Below are 14463 nucleotides of genomic sequence, written 5' to 3'. Positions count from 1 at the left end.
TCTATAACAAGGAGCCCAAAACTACTCTGAATACTCTGAGTGAGGCCTCATCAGTGCTTTATAAAGTCCCAACATTTACATCCTTGCTCTTATATTCCAGTCCTCTTGAAACGAATGCTAACATTCCATTTGCCTTCCTCACCACAGACTCAACCAGCAAATTAACCTTTAGGGAATCCTGCACAATGACTCCCAAGATCCCTTGCACCTCAATTTTTTGTACTTTTTCTCCATTTTGAAAAATAGTCAACCCTTTCATTTCTTCTACCAAAGTGCATGACCATACACTTTTCAACACTCGTATTTCATCTGCTACTTATTCGCCCATTCTCCTAATCTGTCTGTCCTTTCTGTAGCCTCTCTACTTCCTGAAAACTATCTTCCCCTCCACCTATCTTCATAACATCTGCAAAATTGACAAAAAGGACATCAATTCCATCATCCAAACGGCAGCCAGTCAGAAAAGGTTCACTTTATGCCCATTCTTTGCCTCCTGCCAATCAGCTACTGCCTTATCCATGCTAGAATCTCTCCTGTAATACTACGGGCTCTCAACTTGTTAAGCAGCCTCGTGTGGCACCTTGTCAAAGGCCTGCTGAAATTCCAAGTACACAACATCAACCAATTCTGCTTTGTCTATCCTACTTGTTATTTCTTCAAAGAAATCCAACAGATTATCAGACAAGATTTTCCTTTGAGGAAAGCATACTGGCTATAGCCTATTTTATCATGTGCCTTCAAGTACCCTGAGATCTCAATGTTAATAATCGACTCCAGCATCTTCCCAGCCACTGAGGTCAGACTAACTGGCCTATAGTTTCCTTTCCTCTCCCTCTCTCCCTTCTTGAAGAGTGGAATTACATTTGCAATTTACCATTCCAGAATCTAGTGATGCTTGAAAGATCATTACTAATGCTTCCATGATCTCTTCAGCCACCACTTTCAGAACCCTGTGATGTACACCATCTGGTCCAGATGGCTTATCTACCTTCAGACCTTTCAGTTTCCCAAGAACCTTCTCTCTGGATATGATAACTTCATACACTACATGACCCCGACACCTGGAACTTCCACCATACTGTTAGTGCCTTCCACAGTGAAGAGTGATACAAAATACTTCCTCAGTGCGTCTGCCATTTTGTTGTCCCCCATTTCTACCTCTCCCGCATAGTTTTCCAGTGGTCTGATGTCCACCCTCATTTCTCTTTTACACTTTATATATCTGAAGATATGTTTGCTATCCTTTTAGATTAATAACATCACATGAGCATCACATTGAGCAGAAACACCTCCACAACTAATGCCTGACCACCTGAGAGCTTCCAAATTAAGACATAGGAGTATAATTAGGCCATTCTGCCCATCGAGTCCACTCTGTCATTCAATCATGGCTGATTTATTATCTATATCAACATCTCCTCTTTCAGATCTCCAGCATCAGTAAATTTACTTATTTTGCTTCTGTTACCACTCTGTGTGCATACAAATATGCCCAACATCAATTATTAACCCTTACATACTGTTCATATTTTATACCTTCACAGTATGGTCCAGATCAATTTTGACTCAACCCAAGAACCCCTCATAACAAGTGTCTATACCAAATTTTGAACCACAGATGTATTTAGAATGTATAAATCACCTATCTGACATTAATAAATGGGTTATTAATCCTTAATTACTGTTGAAGAGATCTAAAATCCATTTCAATAGATACGGGTCAAATTTGACCTGGAACAGCCTCAATGTACAAAAATTTGTAGCACCCGTACAAAAGTATAAAAGTTTTAAATATTTTCATTTTTCCACATTTTGGGTCACTTTAGGAAAAGTCATCAAATTTCAGCTAAAAGAATGGCATTTAGGGTGTTTTTACTGCTGTCAAATGTCAAAATGGGTCAAAGTTGACCCGAACAGTATGTAAGGGTTAATTATTGTCATCCAAAGCTTCTTCCAACCACAACGCAAGTAATGCAGATATAAGCAAGAGCAGGGAACCCTGTTCATTTCCCGAAGGAACTCTACTTAGTCCTCTCACACCTCATTCTGTTCTCACTGGAAGCTCTTGGTGATGTCATTCATACCAAAGAACATCTCATTGTTATTCATTAGACAAATCCTGAAGCATTCTGCACACTCCTGCTGTGGTCCCCTAGGACCTGCCTTCAGTCAGTCTCTCCACCCTCAGATATCCTACAGACAACAAGATTTACTGAAAATCTTTTTGAACATGAAGCCTGACTTGATGGGTATTTTACTGCTTTTCTCAACAACTGCAAGCTTTACACAGTTTTTTGAAGAATTTATGACAATCATCCATACGGTATCCAGAAAATCCTCAAAGCATCCTGGATGTTGTTTAACTGCTGCATACACTTTTTCTCTCCATAGCTCTATCCAGCTCCTGCTTGCCACAGTGGGACATGCTCTCAGCATGTCTGCCGTTACTCTCCAATGTTTTGACTCTAACTAAATTGAGTTCTTGCGGGATTAAAAGTATGCTCTGGGTCATGAAATTGGTAGAACTGGGGACAGTTTTTCAGGGTAGAACATGAACCTGACCTTCATTTTTTTTAAACTACATGTACCAAACACAAACTCTGCCAGACCAAAACATAACAAAGAGTGTTATTAACATTTTCATGCAGGGTCTTGGATGAGGGTTTCTTTTTTTAAAAAATAGCACAGCATGGATCTTTGGTTGAGAAATGGTGACTAAACATGTACAAAGACAGTGAAAAGCTTGTCTTGCATACTGTTCACACAGCTCAAATCATTGAAGTAGAGCAAATTAAAACAATAACAGAGTGCAAAATAAAGTGTAAAAGCTGCCGAGAAAGTGCAGAGCGGGTAAACTATATGGTGCAAGATGATAGCAAGATAGATTATGAGGTCGAGGGTCTGGCCTATCAAACAAGCGGTTCATTCTAGAGTTTGAAAACAGCAGGACAGAGTAGTCCAGTGAAACATCTCAGCCCAAAACATTGGTACATTATTTCTTTCCATAGATGCAGCCTGACCTACTAAGTTACTGTAGGTGTCCACAGAATTATAAAACATAAGCATCAGATGTTGGGAACTGCAGTATAATTAGGGGGTTTTATTGTTTAACCTAAGCAGATATTTGTTCACACTAAAATTCTGGGGTGGTTCTGGCTTTGCCCCAGTTTGTGGGTTCCAATAGGATCACAGTAAAATGAACTGAACCTTTTCCATAGATGGATCTCCAGTTCCCATTCCCTCCAGCTGTGGGAATCTGGAGATAAGCTGCACCAATGTCAGACAGGTATTGGGGCAGGTTTTGTTTGGGTTGGGTGGGGAGATTGATGGGTGGGCATCCACACATCTTGTTCCATGCATCCAGTAGAGAAAAACATAGCCAGCCAGCTGGGAAATCCAAGTATGAAATGTTCCCATCCCTCAGCCTCCTCCACCAACTTTTCCATCTCCTTCTCTCCTCCTCTTGACCCTCACATTTTCTTATTCTCTCCTTACATCCTCCATGTCCTCACCTCCTCCCCTATCCTTCTCCTCCAGTTCCTCCACTCCTCCTCCGCATCCTCCCCTCCTCCACTATTCTACCTTCTCTTCTCCCATACCTCCTCCTCCACTCCTGCATCTCTTCACCTCCCTCACCCTCTGCTCCATTTCATCCCCCCATCATCCTCCCCTACTTCATTTTCTCCACCTACTCCACACTTCTATGTCCCTCATCCACTTCCTCACCCTCCCTGCCACCTCAACCTCCCCAACCCCCTCAACTCCCTTCACTGACTTCCATGGATGGCAGACATCCATTACAAAACCTGTCGGAGAGTCTCAGCCTAGTGTGGACCAGTTACAACTGGGACCCAGCTATTCCACGCCTTTCTTCAATTACTTCCCTCTAAACACATTACAAAAAGCAGCAAGAGCCTGTACAGATTAGTGGGGCCAGTGTGTGTGTGATGTGCTTCAGCAGAAGCCTCTCTCTGATTTGATTATTTCATGGCTTTTTTTTACAAATGCTATAATTTTAATAGCTGCAGAGGAAGTGTTGTCATTACAAAATTCCAGTCCTCGTTCATTTCTCTTCCTTCCTGTTTTTGAAAGCCTCCATATCATTGAAGATTATGAGAAGATTATATGGTGACAGTAAAAATCATTTTCTCTGATATGTAGTCACATAAACAGCTCAATTTTATTTTTTAAAAATCACCACGTTTATCACCAGGAGACCAAGATAAAAGGAAGGATTAATGATGAGATTAAAATGTAGTTTCAAGCATTGTAACTTATTTTCTGCGTTTCTGTTCAATTACCATGCTCCTTCCCGAGGCATCACTCTCAAATGACAACGTTACTGTTATGTTTCAGGTGAACTTTCCCCACACGTTGAAGTATCAACGGTTCACAGTCAAAAATACCAGGCTCTTGTCACAAACGATGATTTAATATTCTGAAAGGACAAGACAATGTCTATCAACAGCTTTTTTTTAAAATCCAATTGAACTCACATTTTTGCTTTGAATTTTTTACATTTCAAAGTATTCTTGTACCTAATGTTAACATTCAGCCAAAGTGGTTTACACTGTACACAGGTTTTTCATTGCAGTTTGGTACATGTGGCAATAATAAACCAGTCATAATCCCAATTCCAATACTATATTAGAAAACGTAGAAAAAAGTTTGCCAGATTCGTTGAAACCCAGTAGAAGGCCATTCACTTCATTGTGTCCATGCTGGTTGAAGAGATATTGAGACTAATTATAGGTCTCAGCTCTCCATCCATGACTCTTTGGATATTACGTCCTTGTCCAAAGACGTACTCAATTAATTCAAAGTTGCAAGTCACGAGATACCTCTCATCACTTTCTCAGATTATGACTACATCGGGCCACTCTTTGGGTAAAGATGTTGGGTTGACTCCATTTTTACCCTTCTACATCCTACCTAACAAAATTTTTGCTCATCTGTAGACCTCTGTGCCAAGGGCAATGGTCTTTCTCCTTCATTATGTTTAGTTTTCCTATATTTTAAGGGAAATAGCTCCAGCACAGACTTTCTCCCAAACAGAACATCCAACTGAAGTTAAAGATTATGTGTCACAACTGATGAATGTGCAATGAGATAAATATTGAAAGCTTTGAAAATTTGCAAATGCTAACATGGTTTTAAGAATGCTTCCCATCTGGTTTAAGAGCTGTTAACAAGTTGCTCTGATACCTGCCAGGATCCTAGTGCGATGCCACGTCCTACCTCCCAGGATCTAGCAGGATTTTGGGACCTTCTGCAGCTCTCCATTGAAGATGTCAGCATGAAGTTTGATGAACTGCACCAGCTGAAAGCAAATGACTGGAAACCCATTGAGCCACCAGAGAAACAGGTGAGTTTATTCACTGATGGAAAAAATTGAATTATTTTTTTCCATCCTTCATTGTCCTCTGGACAAATCTCAGGGTGACCCAGTGGAGGACTGCTGTGGAGTCACAGAGTCATAAGTCATCACTGGATTAGAAGGGAGCCGATTGTGTGGAGATCCTGAGGTGGTGACGCACATTCATATAATCACAGAGCTGTACAGTACAGAAACAGACCCTTCAGCCCATCCGCTCCTACTGACCAGATAACATGAAATTCGGGGGTATTGTTCAAAGTGAAGAAAATTGTCATAGTTTGCGGGGGGGGGGGGGGGCTCTTGATCATTTAGGGAAGTGGATAGAGAAGTGACAAATGTATTTCATAGAACATAAAATACAGATCAGTAGAGCACAATACAACACAGTACTGGCCTTTCGGCCCAAGATGTGCCATAACTTTCAACCTACTTCAGGATCAATCTAACACTTCCCTCCCACCTAATCCTCAACTTTTCTATCATCCATGTCCCTATCTAAGAGATTCTTAAATTCCCTTGATGTATCTACCTCTGTCACCCAATATGGATCAGTGAGGTGTTGCATTTTGCAAAGTCAAACTAGCGTGGCAATTATTCTATACATGTTAGGGCACTAGTGAGTGTAATGGAACATAGAGACTTAAGAGTACAAGTGCATAGTTTGTTGAAAGTGGCATCACAGGTAGACAGGGCGATGAAGTAAGTGCTTAGCACACTGACTTTCATCAGTCAGGGGACTGATAGAAGATGGGACATTATGGTGCAGTTGTATATGTCAATGGTGAGCCACACTTGGAGTAGTGTGTACAGTTTTGGTCACCCTGTTACTGGAAAGAGAATGTTAAACTGGAAAGAGTGCAGGGAAGATTTACAAGCATGTTATCAGGAATAGAGGACTTGTGCTATATGGAGAGGTTGGCCAGGCTAGGTTTTCACTCCTTGGAACGCAGAAGGAAGGGTAACCTTGTAAAAGTGTATAAAATTATAAGAGGCGCAGATAATGAGGATGGTAACAGTCTTTTCCCCAGAGCAGGGGAGTTCAAAACTAAGTAGAATGGGTTTAGGATGAGAGGGATAAGATTTAAGAGGGACTGAGGGGCAACTTTTACATAGAGTGTGGTGAGTATATGAAACAAGATGCCTGAGGCAGGTACAATAGTATCATTGAAGAAGCACTTAGACAGGTACATGGAGGGGTGGGGCTTAGAGGGATATGCGTTGAATTCAGGAAATTGGGTCTAGCTGGGTGGGCACTGTAGTCAGCATAGACAGGTTGGGCCGAAAGGCCTGTATCTGTGTTGTATTGCTCTTCTGCTCTACAGCTCTAAGTTTCCCATTTGCCCACATTTGGTCCACATCACTGGAAACCTTTCCTATCCAGGCATCTGTCCAAGTACCTTTTAAATGTTAGTGTACAGAACCTGCTTCATCTATTTCCTCTGGCATCCCGTTCCATATACTGACCACTCTCTGGATGAAAACTTTGCCCCTATCACCCCAAACCTATGCCCTCTCATTCTTTATTCCCCAACCCTGGAATAAACCATTGGCTCCTATTTAGTAGCCTTGTATGTGGCACCTTGTCAAGTGCCTTCTGGAAATGCAACTAAATAACATCCACTGACCCTCCTTCATCTAACCTGCTTGTTACTTCCTCAACCAATTCTAACAGATTTGTCTGGCAAGGTCTCTCCTGAAGGAAACTTCAGACTTCCAAATGCTCCAAAATGTTATCCTTAATAATGGACTCCAGCATCATTCAAACGTATGAAGTCAAGCTAAGCAGACTATAATTGTCTGTCTTTTACCTCCCTCCATTCCAGACACACCATCTGTAATATAAAATTCTTTGCCCTGCATAACTCCTTTAAGCTTTCTCCCCCTTATCTTAAAGGCATGCTCTCCTATATTTCATACTTTGACTCTGGAAAAAAGACTCCAAATCTCTTCTCATGTTTATAAATATGTATCAGGTCTCTTCTCAGTCTTTGCCACTCCAGAGAGCACAACCCAAGTTTCTCAAGCTCTCCTTGTAGCACACACTCTCTAATCCAGGCAGCATCCTGGTGGGCTTCCTGTACCCTCTCCAAAGCCCCCACATTCTCCTGTCATGGGGATTATTGCTGCCCTCAGTAAGAATACTTGCTAAGAGCAGCAATGATCTCCTTGGGTCGGATCGTGTGATGGAGGAGCCGTGGTTACTTAATTTGACTTTGATTTTTTATTCTGTGAAACATTAATAATCACTATTTCGCAATTATTTAGGAGGAAAAGAAGATTCCGCCCCCAGTACCAAAGAAGCCGCCCAAAGGAAAAATCCCGATTGTGAGAGAGAAGTCTCTCGACCTCCCGGACAGACAGAGACAGGAGGCTCGCAAACGGCTGATGGCCGCCAAGAGGGCGGCTTCCTTCCGACAGAACTCAGCTACTGAGCGTGCAGACAGCATTGAGATTTACATCCCTGAGGCACAGACCAGGCTCTAGTGACAGGCCCTTGCAAAACGCCCTCCTTTTTCTGTTCACCATCGGCTCTCCATATTTGTCATGTGCATTTCACACATTCAAGCCTGATGGAATTAGTGACGGGGTTTCCATGGTAATTCTTGTCCAGCTACCACTGTGTATGGTCTTGCTGTTGTGTTGGTTGTAGCATACGTCACAGAGGAAATGATTATAGTTGTGGGTTTTCTGAACTCTGCAGAAGTCCCGGCATTCTGGGAGAGGGACTGGTTCCGAAAGATTGCACTAACTAATCCATCTAACCACCACGCTCTCTCAGAGACTGCTTCAACGGAGGACCTCTTGCAGAGGAAAGCAAATTCAGCTAAACCACAATCTTCTGTTGATTGGTTTGGCGTGTGTGCTCAAAGGAAAAGGTAAATTGGTAATCCAGTGTCACTGGAGAGTGCCAGAGGAGAGCTTGGTTGAAACGCAAAGGTGCTGCGTTTTCAACAAAAAAAAAGTGGGAAGAATGCATGATATGTCAGCATCATTCCTTGTTTTTTAACGTTATAAGAGAACCCGGCTCCTAACAGGGAAACGGGAAAGCCCTCTGCTCAGTACCTGAGCAGAACTGTTCCCCACTCAAAACTATTCAGGGACTCACCTTCAGTGTGCTTTGGGGGAAGTGTAAGTGAACAGGTAAGAATTATTCCTTGGAACGAACTCTTAGAGAATAGTATCCTCGAGAATCTAATGGGACACACAGTACTTTTATCCACCATGACAAAGTATTGAGACCTCTTGGTCTCAAGAGTTTTTGCCAAAACATTTATTGCTTGAATGGGAGCTATTTAAATACTTTGGGAATGTGCTGAAACGGTATTCAGCAAATTATTGTTACCTTTTGGGTAAAAACATTAGGTTTCGGGGAAGGGGGGTGGTAGTGGGGTTGGGGAGAGGGTTGGTCAATGATCACCTTGTGGGTGCCAAATATGTGCAATAGTGATCAGCCTGATATAACCATGTGCAATTACTGACGTGCCAACACTGCAGCCAATCAGAAGGAATGTTACTTCCTTGTGAATGCTTGCCTTCAGTAACCAGACACTGCAAGCTCCATTGCTCAAGGAAATTTACAATTAACTAACCCCCAATAACCCTTTCATATATATTGTAAGGTTTTTTTAAGATCTTTTTATTTATTCATATATCTATATACAATGGTGTAAAACTTTTGAATTGGCATGCAATTCTTTTTTCATTTAAGGGAAACAATAAATATGCTAGCTGTAACTTAGAACATAAATCATACACAGTCACAGTAATTATGTTTTTATTTATTTTTGCACTTTATGTAAGTATTGTTTTAGATATTTGTAAGCAGTTAGTCTATTTCTGAATTCTGGGTGTGTTTGTGTGTGTGTGTGTGTTTAGTCGTCAGCGTGCGTGCATGCATGTCTGTGTGTGTGTGTGTGTGTGCCTGGATGCATCTTTCTGTGTGTCTATATGTGTGTGTATGGTGTTCATGTGTGTGTATGCATGTATCTGTGTACGTGTGTGCGTGCATGTGTATCAGTGTCCAGGTGTTTGCGTGTGTCCAGATGCATCTTTCTGTGTGTGTGTGTGTGTGTGTGTGTGTGTGTGTGTGTGTGTGTGTGTGTGTGTGTGTGTGTGTGTGTGTGTGTGTGTGTGTGTGTGTCTGTCTGTCTGTCTGTGTGTATCTGTTTCTGTGTATGTCTGAGGATCAGCAGAAGATAGCTTGAACGTGTCTGCTAAGATTTCAGTTTGTCTCACCACATGTAGATTATTTTATCTGAGAGATTGTTAAGTTGTGTTTAAATGACTTCCTTCATTATTATGAAAAAGAAGTGACTGTTTAAATTCTGACCTCTTTGTAGAACAAATTGGTCCGATGATATCGGCCTATTCCAGTGTAACTTAGAATTCAGAATCCTTCTGGCAGGATGCCCTGAAGCCCCAGCACACACCCCCGCCTCACATTTCATTCATATTATTGCCAACAGCCTTAAAATAAATTGGACGCAAAAACATGAATGAATGTACAGCCCCCAAATTTGCAAAAAGAAAGTGCCCAAGAAATAGTTTATGCCATAAATAACTACATTCTAGTGTCAGGGAGAGCGCATTACAAGTTTTGTTTGGTTAGAGAAGCTGAAATGATATTCAAAGGCAGGCTAAGGAATGTATTCAAAAACTGTAGTTCACTCTGCTGTTCAGCATTAATTGTAAGCATTAGAGTCCTTAGTTGATTTTCTATTCTTGGTTTAGAGAGCTGAGTTATTTTTGGTAAATTATTTGGCTTGCTTTATGTACTGTAAAGAATACTGAGCCAAGTCTGAAAGGGGCTGGCTAATCATAAAAAGACCATTCACCTCCCATACCTGCCATCTGGATATTAGAAACAGATGATATTCAGCTGCAGTTGGAGCAGACTTCCGTGTATTAAGAGATATTACCACCTTCTCTTCTGCTGCTCAGTAGCAGTGTGTCAAATCGACACCTTAGGCAGGCATCTACCTTCAAAGTGGCAAGAATTATCTTTTTATACACTAACAGATTTAGTAAATAGTTCCAATATGAAGAGAAACATATCAATCTTCAGATCTTTACAAAACACAAATGCAGCTCTGATGCTTTTTGTTATCATCACCCAATTACATTGATCCCAATGTGAAATTATTGGCTTTTTCCTGTTGACAAAATGTCATCACCTCTGTTCAGGTGAGAAGCCTACATTTTTAAGTGCAATATACCATGTATACCATTGATGATAAAGATGTCAGAGCAACTGAAAGAAAGGCAATACTTTTTTTTTAAACTCTCCACTATTCTCCATTAGGTTAATAGCAATATTATTTTATACATGTGTACTTGTCACTACGACTGAACTTATATTTGAAAGCAGAACATACACTAATGCAAAGAATTCTGAATGTTCGATAAACTACCATTAACTTTAACTGCACATTAACTGAGGCAACACTAGTTGCATTTAATATACGTTCCATTCTGTCACTTCAATCAGCCATACTTTATAATTCGGACATAATATTTACCCTAAAATGCTTTGATTTGTTTTAGTGGTGGGGTAGTAGAAAAGCGGGCAGTGAGACTGATTTCTTTTCATTGTTTTACAATGAATAACTGACCTTCAATTAGGTCTACCCAATGGAAAGGATCCCATGATGAAGGATTTGCTGGTGACATCATTGAGTCAACACAATATGAGTAGTGTGTGATAGGTCCAGCAAGCTGAAGCTGGCAACAGAGTTATGGACTGTTGCTGGATGGTTTCTGGTGTAACACTTCGCAAAAGTAGCAGCCTATCATCGTCCTCTTTGTGAGTTATGAGAAATTGCTACATCTGCACATTAGTTAGCAATTAAACTCACAATAGCAAATTAGTATAGGTACTCAATTATAGTTTTAATTAATGTAGGTACTTAACAAAATATATCGGTTTAATGAGGAAATTTATCTTTCTACAATTTCACTCAAATATCTCTGGCCCAGAAAAGAAACAATTAAACCTGTGGGGTCCAATTCCTGTGAGTAGTCAATTGTACCTAAATCTTTTTCTATTTAGTTTGTAATATTTGTCTTATTTTTTCAGTTGCTTCTTGTTCTTATTTTGCTTTTCATTTCCCCTCACTTATTTCTCTTTCTGTACTTGAGCTGATTTTAATTCAGTCAGTTTATTGTCCTCTGACTTCCTTTCTTTTCCATCTCTGTCATCGGTTCAGATGACAGACTGTTGATCCTTACAGTCGCCACTGGCCGTTTTCAGATCAGTCTGAAGCTCCAGATAGTGAGGGAAAGGCTGAATGGCAGACTGCACTGAGATGCCCCACACCAGCAGATTCTGGATTGTATCACGTGCAGACTGTGACTGATTGGTTTTAACTGCAATTCTTTACAGAGGTAAATAAATAACAACCAGAGATAATATATAAATTAAAGCACGACTAACTAAGTGGAGAAACAATATCACATTTGCAGGAAAACACTTTGGAGTGCCAAATATTGTTACATTGCACAGTAAAGTCCTTTTATAGAGATAATTATTTCTCTGATTCAGTCTCTTTTGCCATTACATTTCTTTTGAAATGCACTATTTATTTGCATGCACAATAGAGAAATTAATATTGAATGTACAGTGTGCTATTTTGCTGACGGTGATTTCTTGGTACTTGCTAATGCCTTTTTTCGCAGTTAGTGAATCATTATTTCGGGGACATGTTTGGCATCACTTGATTTGCACTACCTTTTTTGGTTGGTAACTGCTTTGATTTGTTGATTATGATCACGAGATGTGCTTTATTGGTGTGTCTTTGAAGTGCTCTTTCAACACAATCCACACACACACACATACACACACACACAAACACCAAACACACACACACACACACACACACACTGTGTATCACTAATAACCATTGATCAACTGTAAATATCTTTGCACTTAAAAGATTTGTTTTGGGGGGAGGTATCTGATGCTCTCATGACCTGGCAGAGTCCTGCTATACCAGTGACAGAACTGAACCCTGAAGTGGATTGTCTTTGCTTCTGATTGTACAGAAGGCTACTGCCCTCCACACATACATTTATTTATTCCCCCGTATGTACACAAAAGAATTATATCAGAACAAATTGTAAAGAAAATAATCCAGTCTTGACTTATTTCCTTCCAATGAAATCTGATCTGAATGTTTGATAAAATTATGAATTGTTTCAAAATTACAGCCTTGTGTATTGTATTGTTACTATTTTTAATAGTAAATTGCCATTTCTTGACTTCATCCAGAATACAGGTGTAAAGTCTTGCTTTGTGTGATACGGCAGATCGCTGATTGCCTGGGCGATGTTCGACAGCATTCTTTTGAAGGACGTTGGTTAATAATGTGAGCTAGAAATGCAGAATAGACCATAAAACATAGGAGCAGAATTAAGCCATTCAACCCTTCAACTCTACTCTGCCATTCCATTGTGGCTGATTTATTTGTTTAGAGATACATTAGGGAATAGGCTCTTCCTGCCCTTTGAAACGCACCACCCAGCAACCTTGATTTAACCCTTGTAGAATCACGGACAATTTACAATGACCAATTAACCTACTAACCAGTACTTCTTTGGATTGTGGGAGAAAACCAGAGGACTTGGAGAAAACCCAAACAGATGACATCAGAATTGAACTCCAAACTCTGACGTCTCAGGCTGTAATATCCTTACGCCTACCACTACACGACCATGGTGCCCAATCATAATAAATTAGGATCTGTTATCCCTTTCAACCACACGCTCCTGCCTTCTCCCTGTAACCTTTGACTCCCTAACTAATCAAGAATCAATCAATCTCCACTTTGCATGTATCCAATGACAGCTTCCACAACCATCTGAGGCAATGAATTCTGTAGATTCATCACTCTCTGGCTAATTCCTCCTCATCTCGGTTCTGAAAGGACATCCCTCTATTCTGAGGCTGTGCACCCTGATCCTCTACCCCCCACTATAGAAACATCCTCTCCACGTCTAGCAGAACAAATGAAGGGTCCTTCCCAATGAGCCCAGGAGCACGAGCTGTTGGAACCACATCTGGCTTCAGTGGCAGCTCAGCCTGGGTAGGAGGGAGGTGAGCGACGGCTTCAGGAGGCTTTGAGAATCAGTCTGGAGGAAGGGAATGAGGAGCAGCTACTGTACTGAGATGACATTGAAATGAAACCATGTCCAATGGGCTGCCAGTGGTTGTCCAGTTAAAACCGTTGAGCCTGCCTTCGTGACCAGGACGCTTGGGTAAATGGCTGTTGATTTTCACATTTCATGGACAATCCCTGGGTAAGCTGACTGGATACATTTCAAACAACCGGGGAATGCAGAGACGGTGGGGGTGCATTTCGACAGGAAAGGACAGATGTGTGGCTGCACTGTCTGAGAGTCTCAGAGACATCTTTCATGAGGATCTGGAGATACAGGAGACTACAGGTGCTGGGATCTGAAGTAACACACAACCTGCAGGAGGATCCCAATGAGTCAAGCAGCGTCTATCAGGGTGGCGAAGGATGTCAACAATTCTTTTCCCACCAGAAATACTGGTCCAACTGACGAGTTTCTCCAGCAGGTTGTGCTCTCCTGGGCCACAGGAGTATTGAAAAAACAATGTTCCCTTAGCTCCCACATCCATCTCACTCCCAGCTCTTCCCACCAATGGTTACAGTGAGCTTGTGTCCTTACAGCACAGTGGATGACCAAATTCAGTCTGTTAAAATTTCTGACAAGGTGGAGTGCCATACTATTGCATCAAGATTAATTCCATTAATGCCATGGAAATTAGATTTCTACAGCACAATAAACCACAGACTGGCCATCAAAAGGCTCCCTTTTCCCGGCCGTGAGCTGTATAAGGTTGCTGTGATTGGAATTCCACACGAAACCCTGATTCCTCATTCCATATGACAATAAGACACAGGAGCAGAATTAGGCCACTTGGCCATTCGAGTCAGATCTCCCATTCAATCATGGCTGATTTATTATCCTTCTCAACCCAGCCTCCTGCTTTCTCCACTTAACATTTGACACTCTGATTAATCAAGAACATATCAAACTCTGCCTTAAATATACCTAATGAC

General features: G+C 41.1%; 1 protein-coding gene across 8 annotated transcripts in view; it reads left to right on the top strand.

Moving 5' to 3' along the window:
* The window catches only part of dlgap2a (discs, large (Drosophila) homolog-associated protein 2a), a 571596-nt gene extending 559021 nt beyond the window's left edge, over positions 1–12575 (top strand). For all 8 annotated transcript variants that reach the window (XM_073056782.1, XM_073056777.1, XM_073056775.1 and 5 more), the window contains 2 exons: positions 5213–5365; positions 7643–12575. In XM_073056782.1, the coding sequence (XP_072912883.1) occupies positions 5213–5365; positions 7643–7861 (372 nt within the window). In that variant the 3' untranslated portion in view covers positions 7862–12575. The remainder of the gene's footprint in view (positions 1–5212; positions 5366–7642) is intronic.
* Positions 12576–14463: the final 1888 nt, after the last annotated feature.

The sequence above is a fragment of the Hemitrygon akajei genome, chromosome 9 (assembly GCF_048418815.1).
Source record: "Hemitrygon akajei chromosome 9, sHemAka1.3, whole genome shotgun sequence".
Lineage (NCBI taxonomy): Eukaryota > Metazoa > Chordata > Chondrichthyes > Myliobatiformes > Dasyatidae > Hemitrygon > Hemitrygon akajei.
This window is presented reverse-complemented; position numbering and strand designations above follow the sequence as displayed.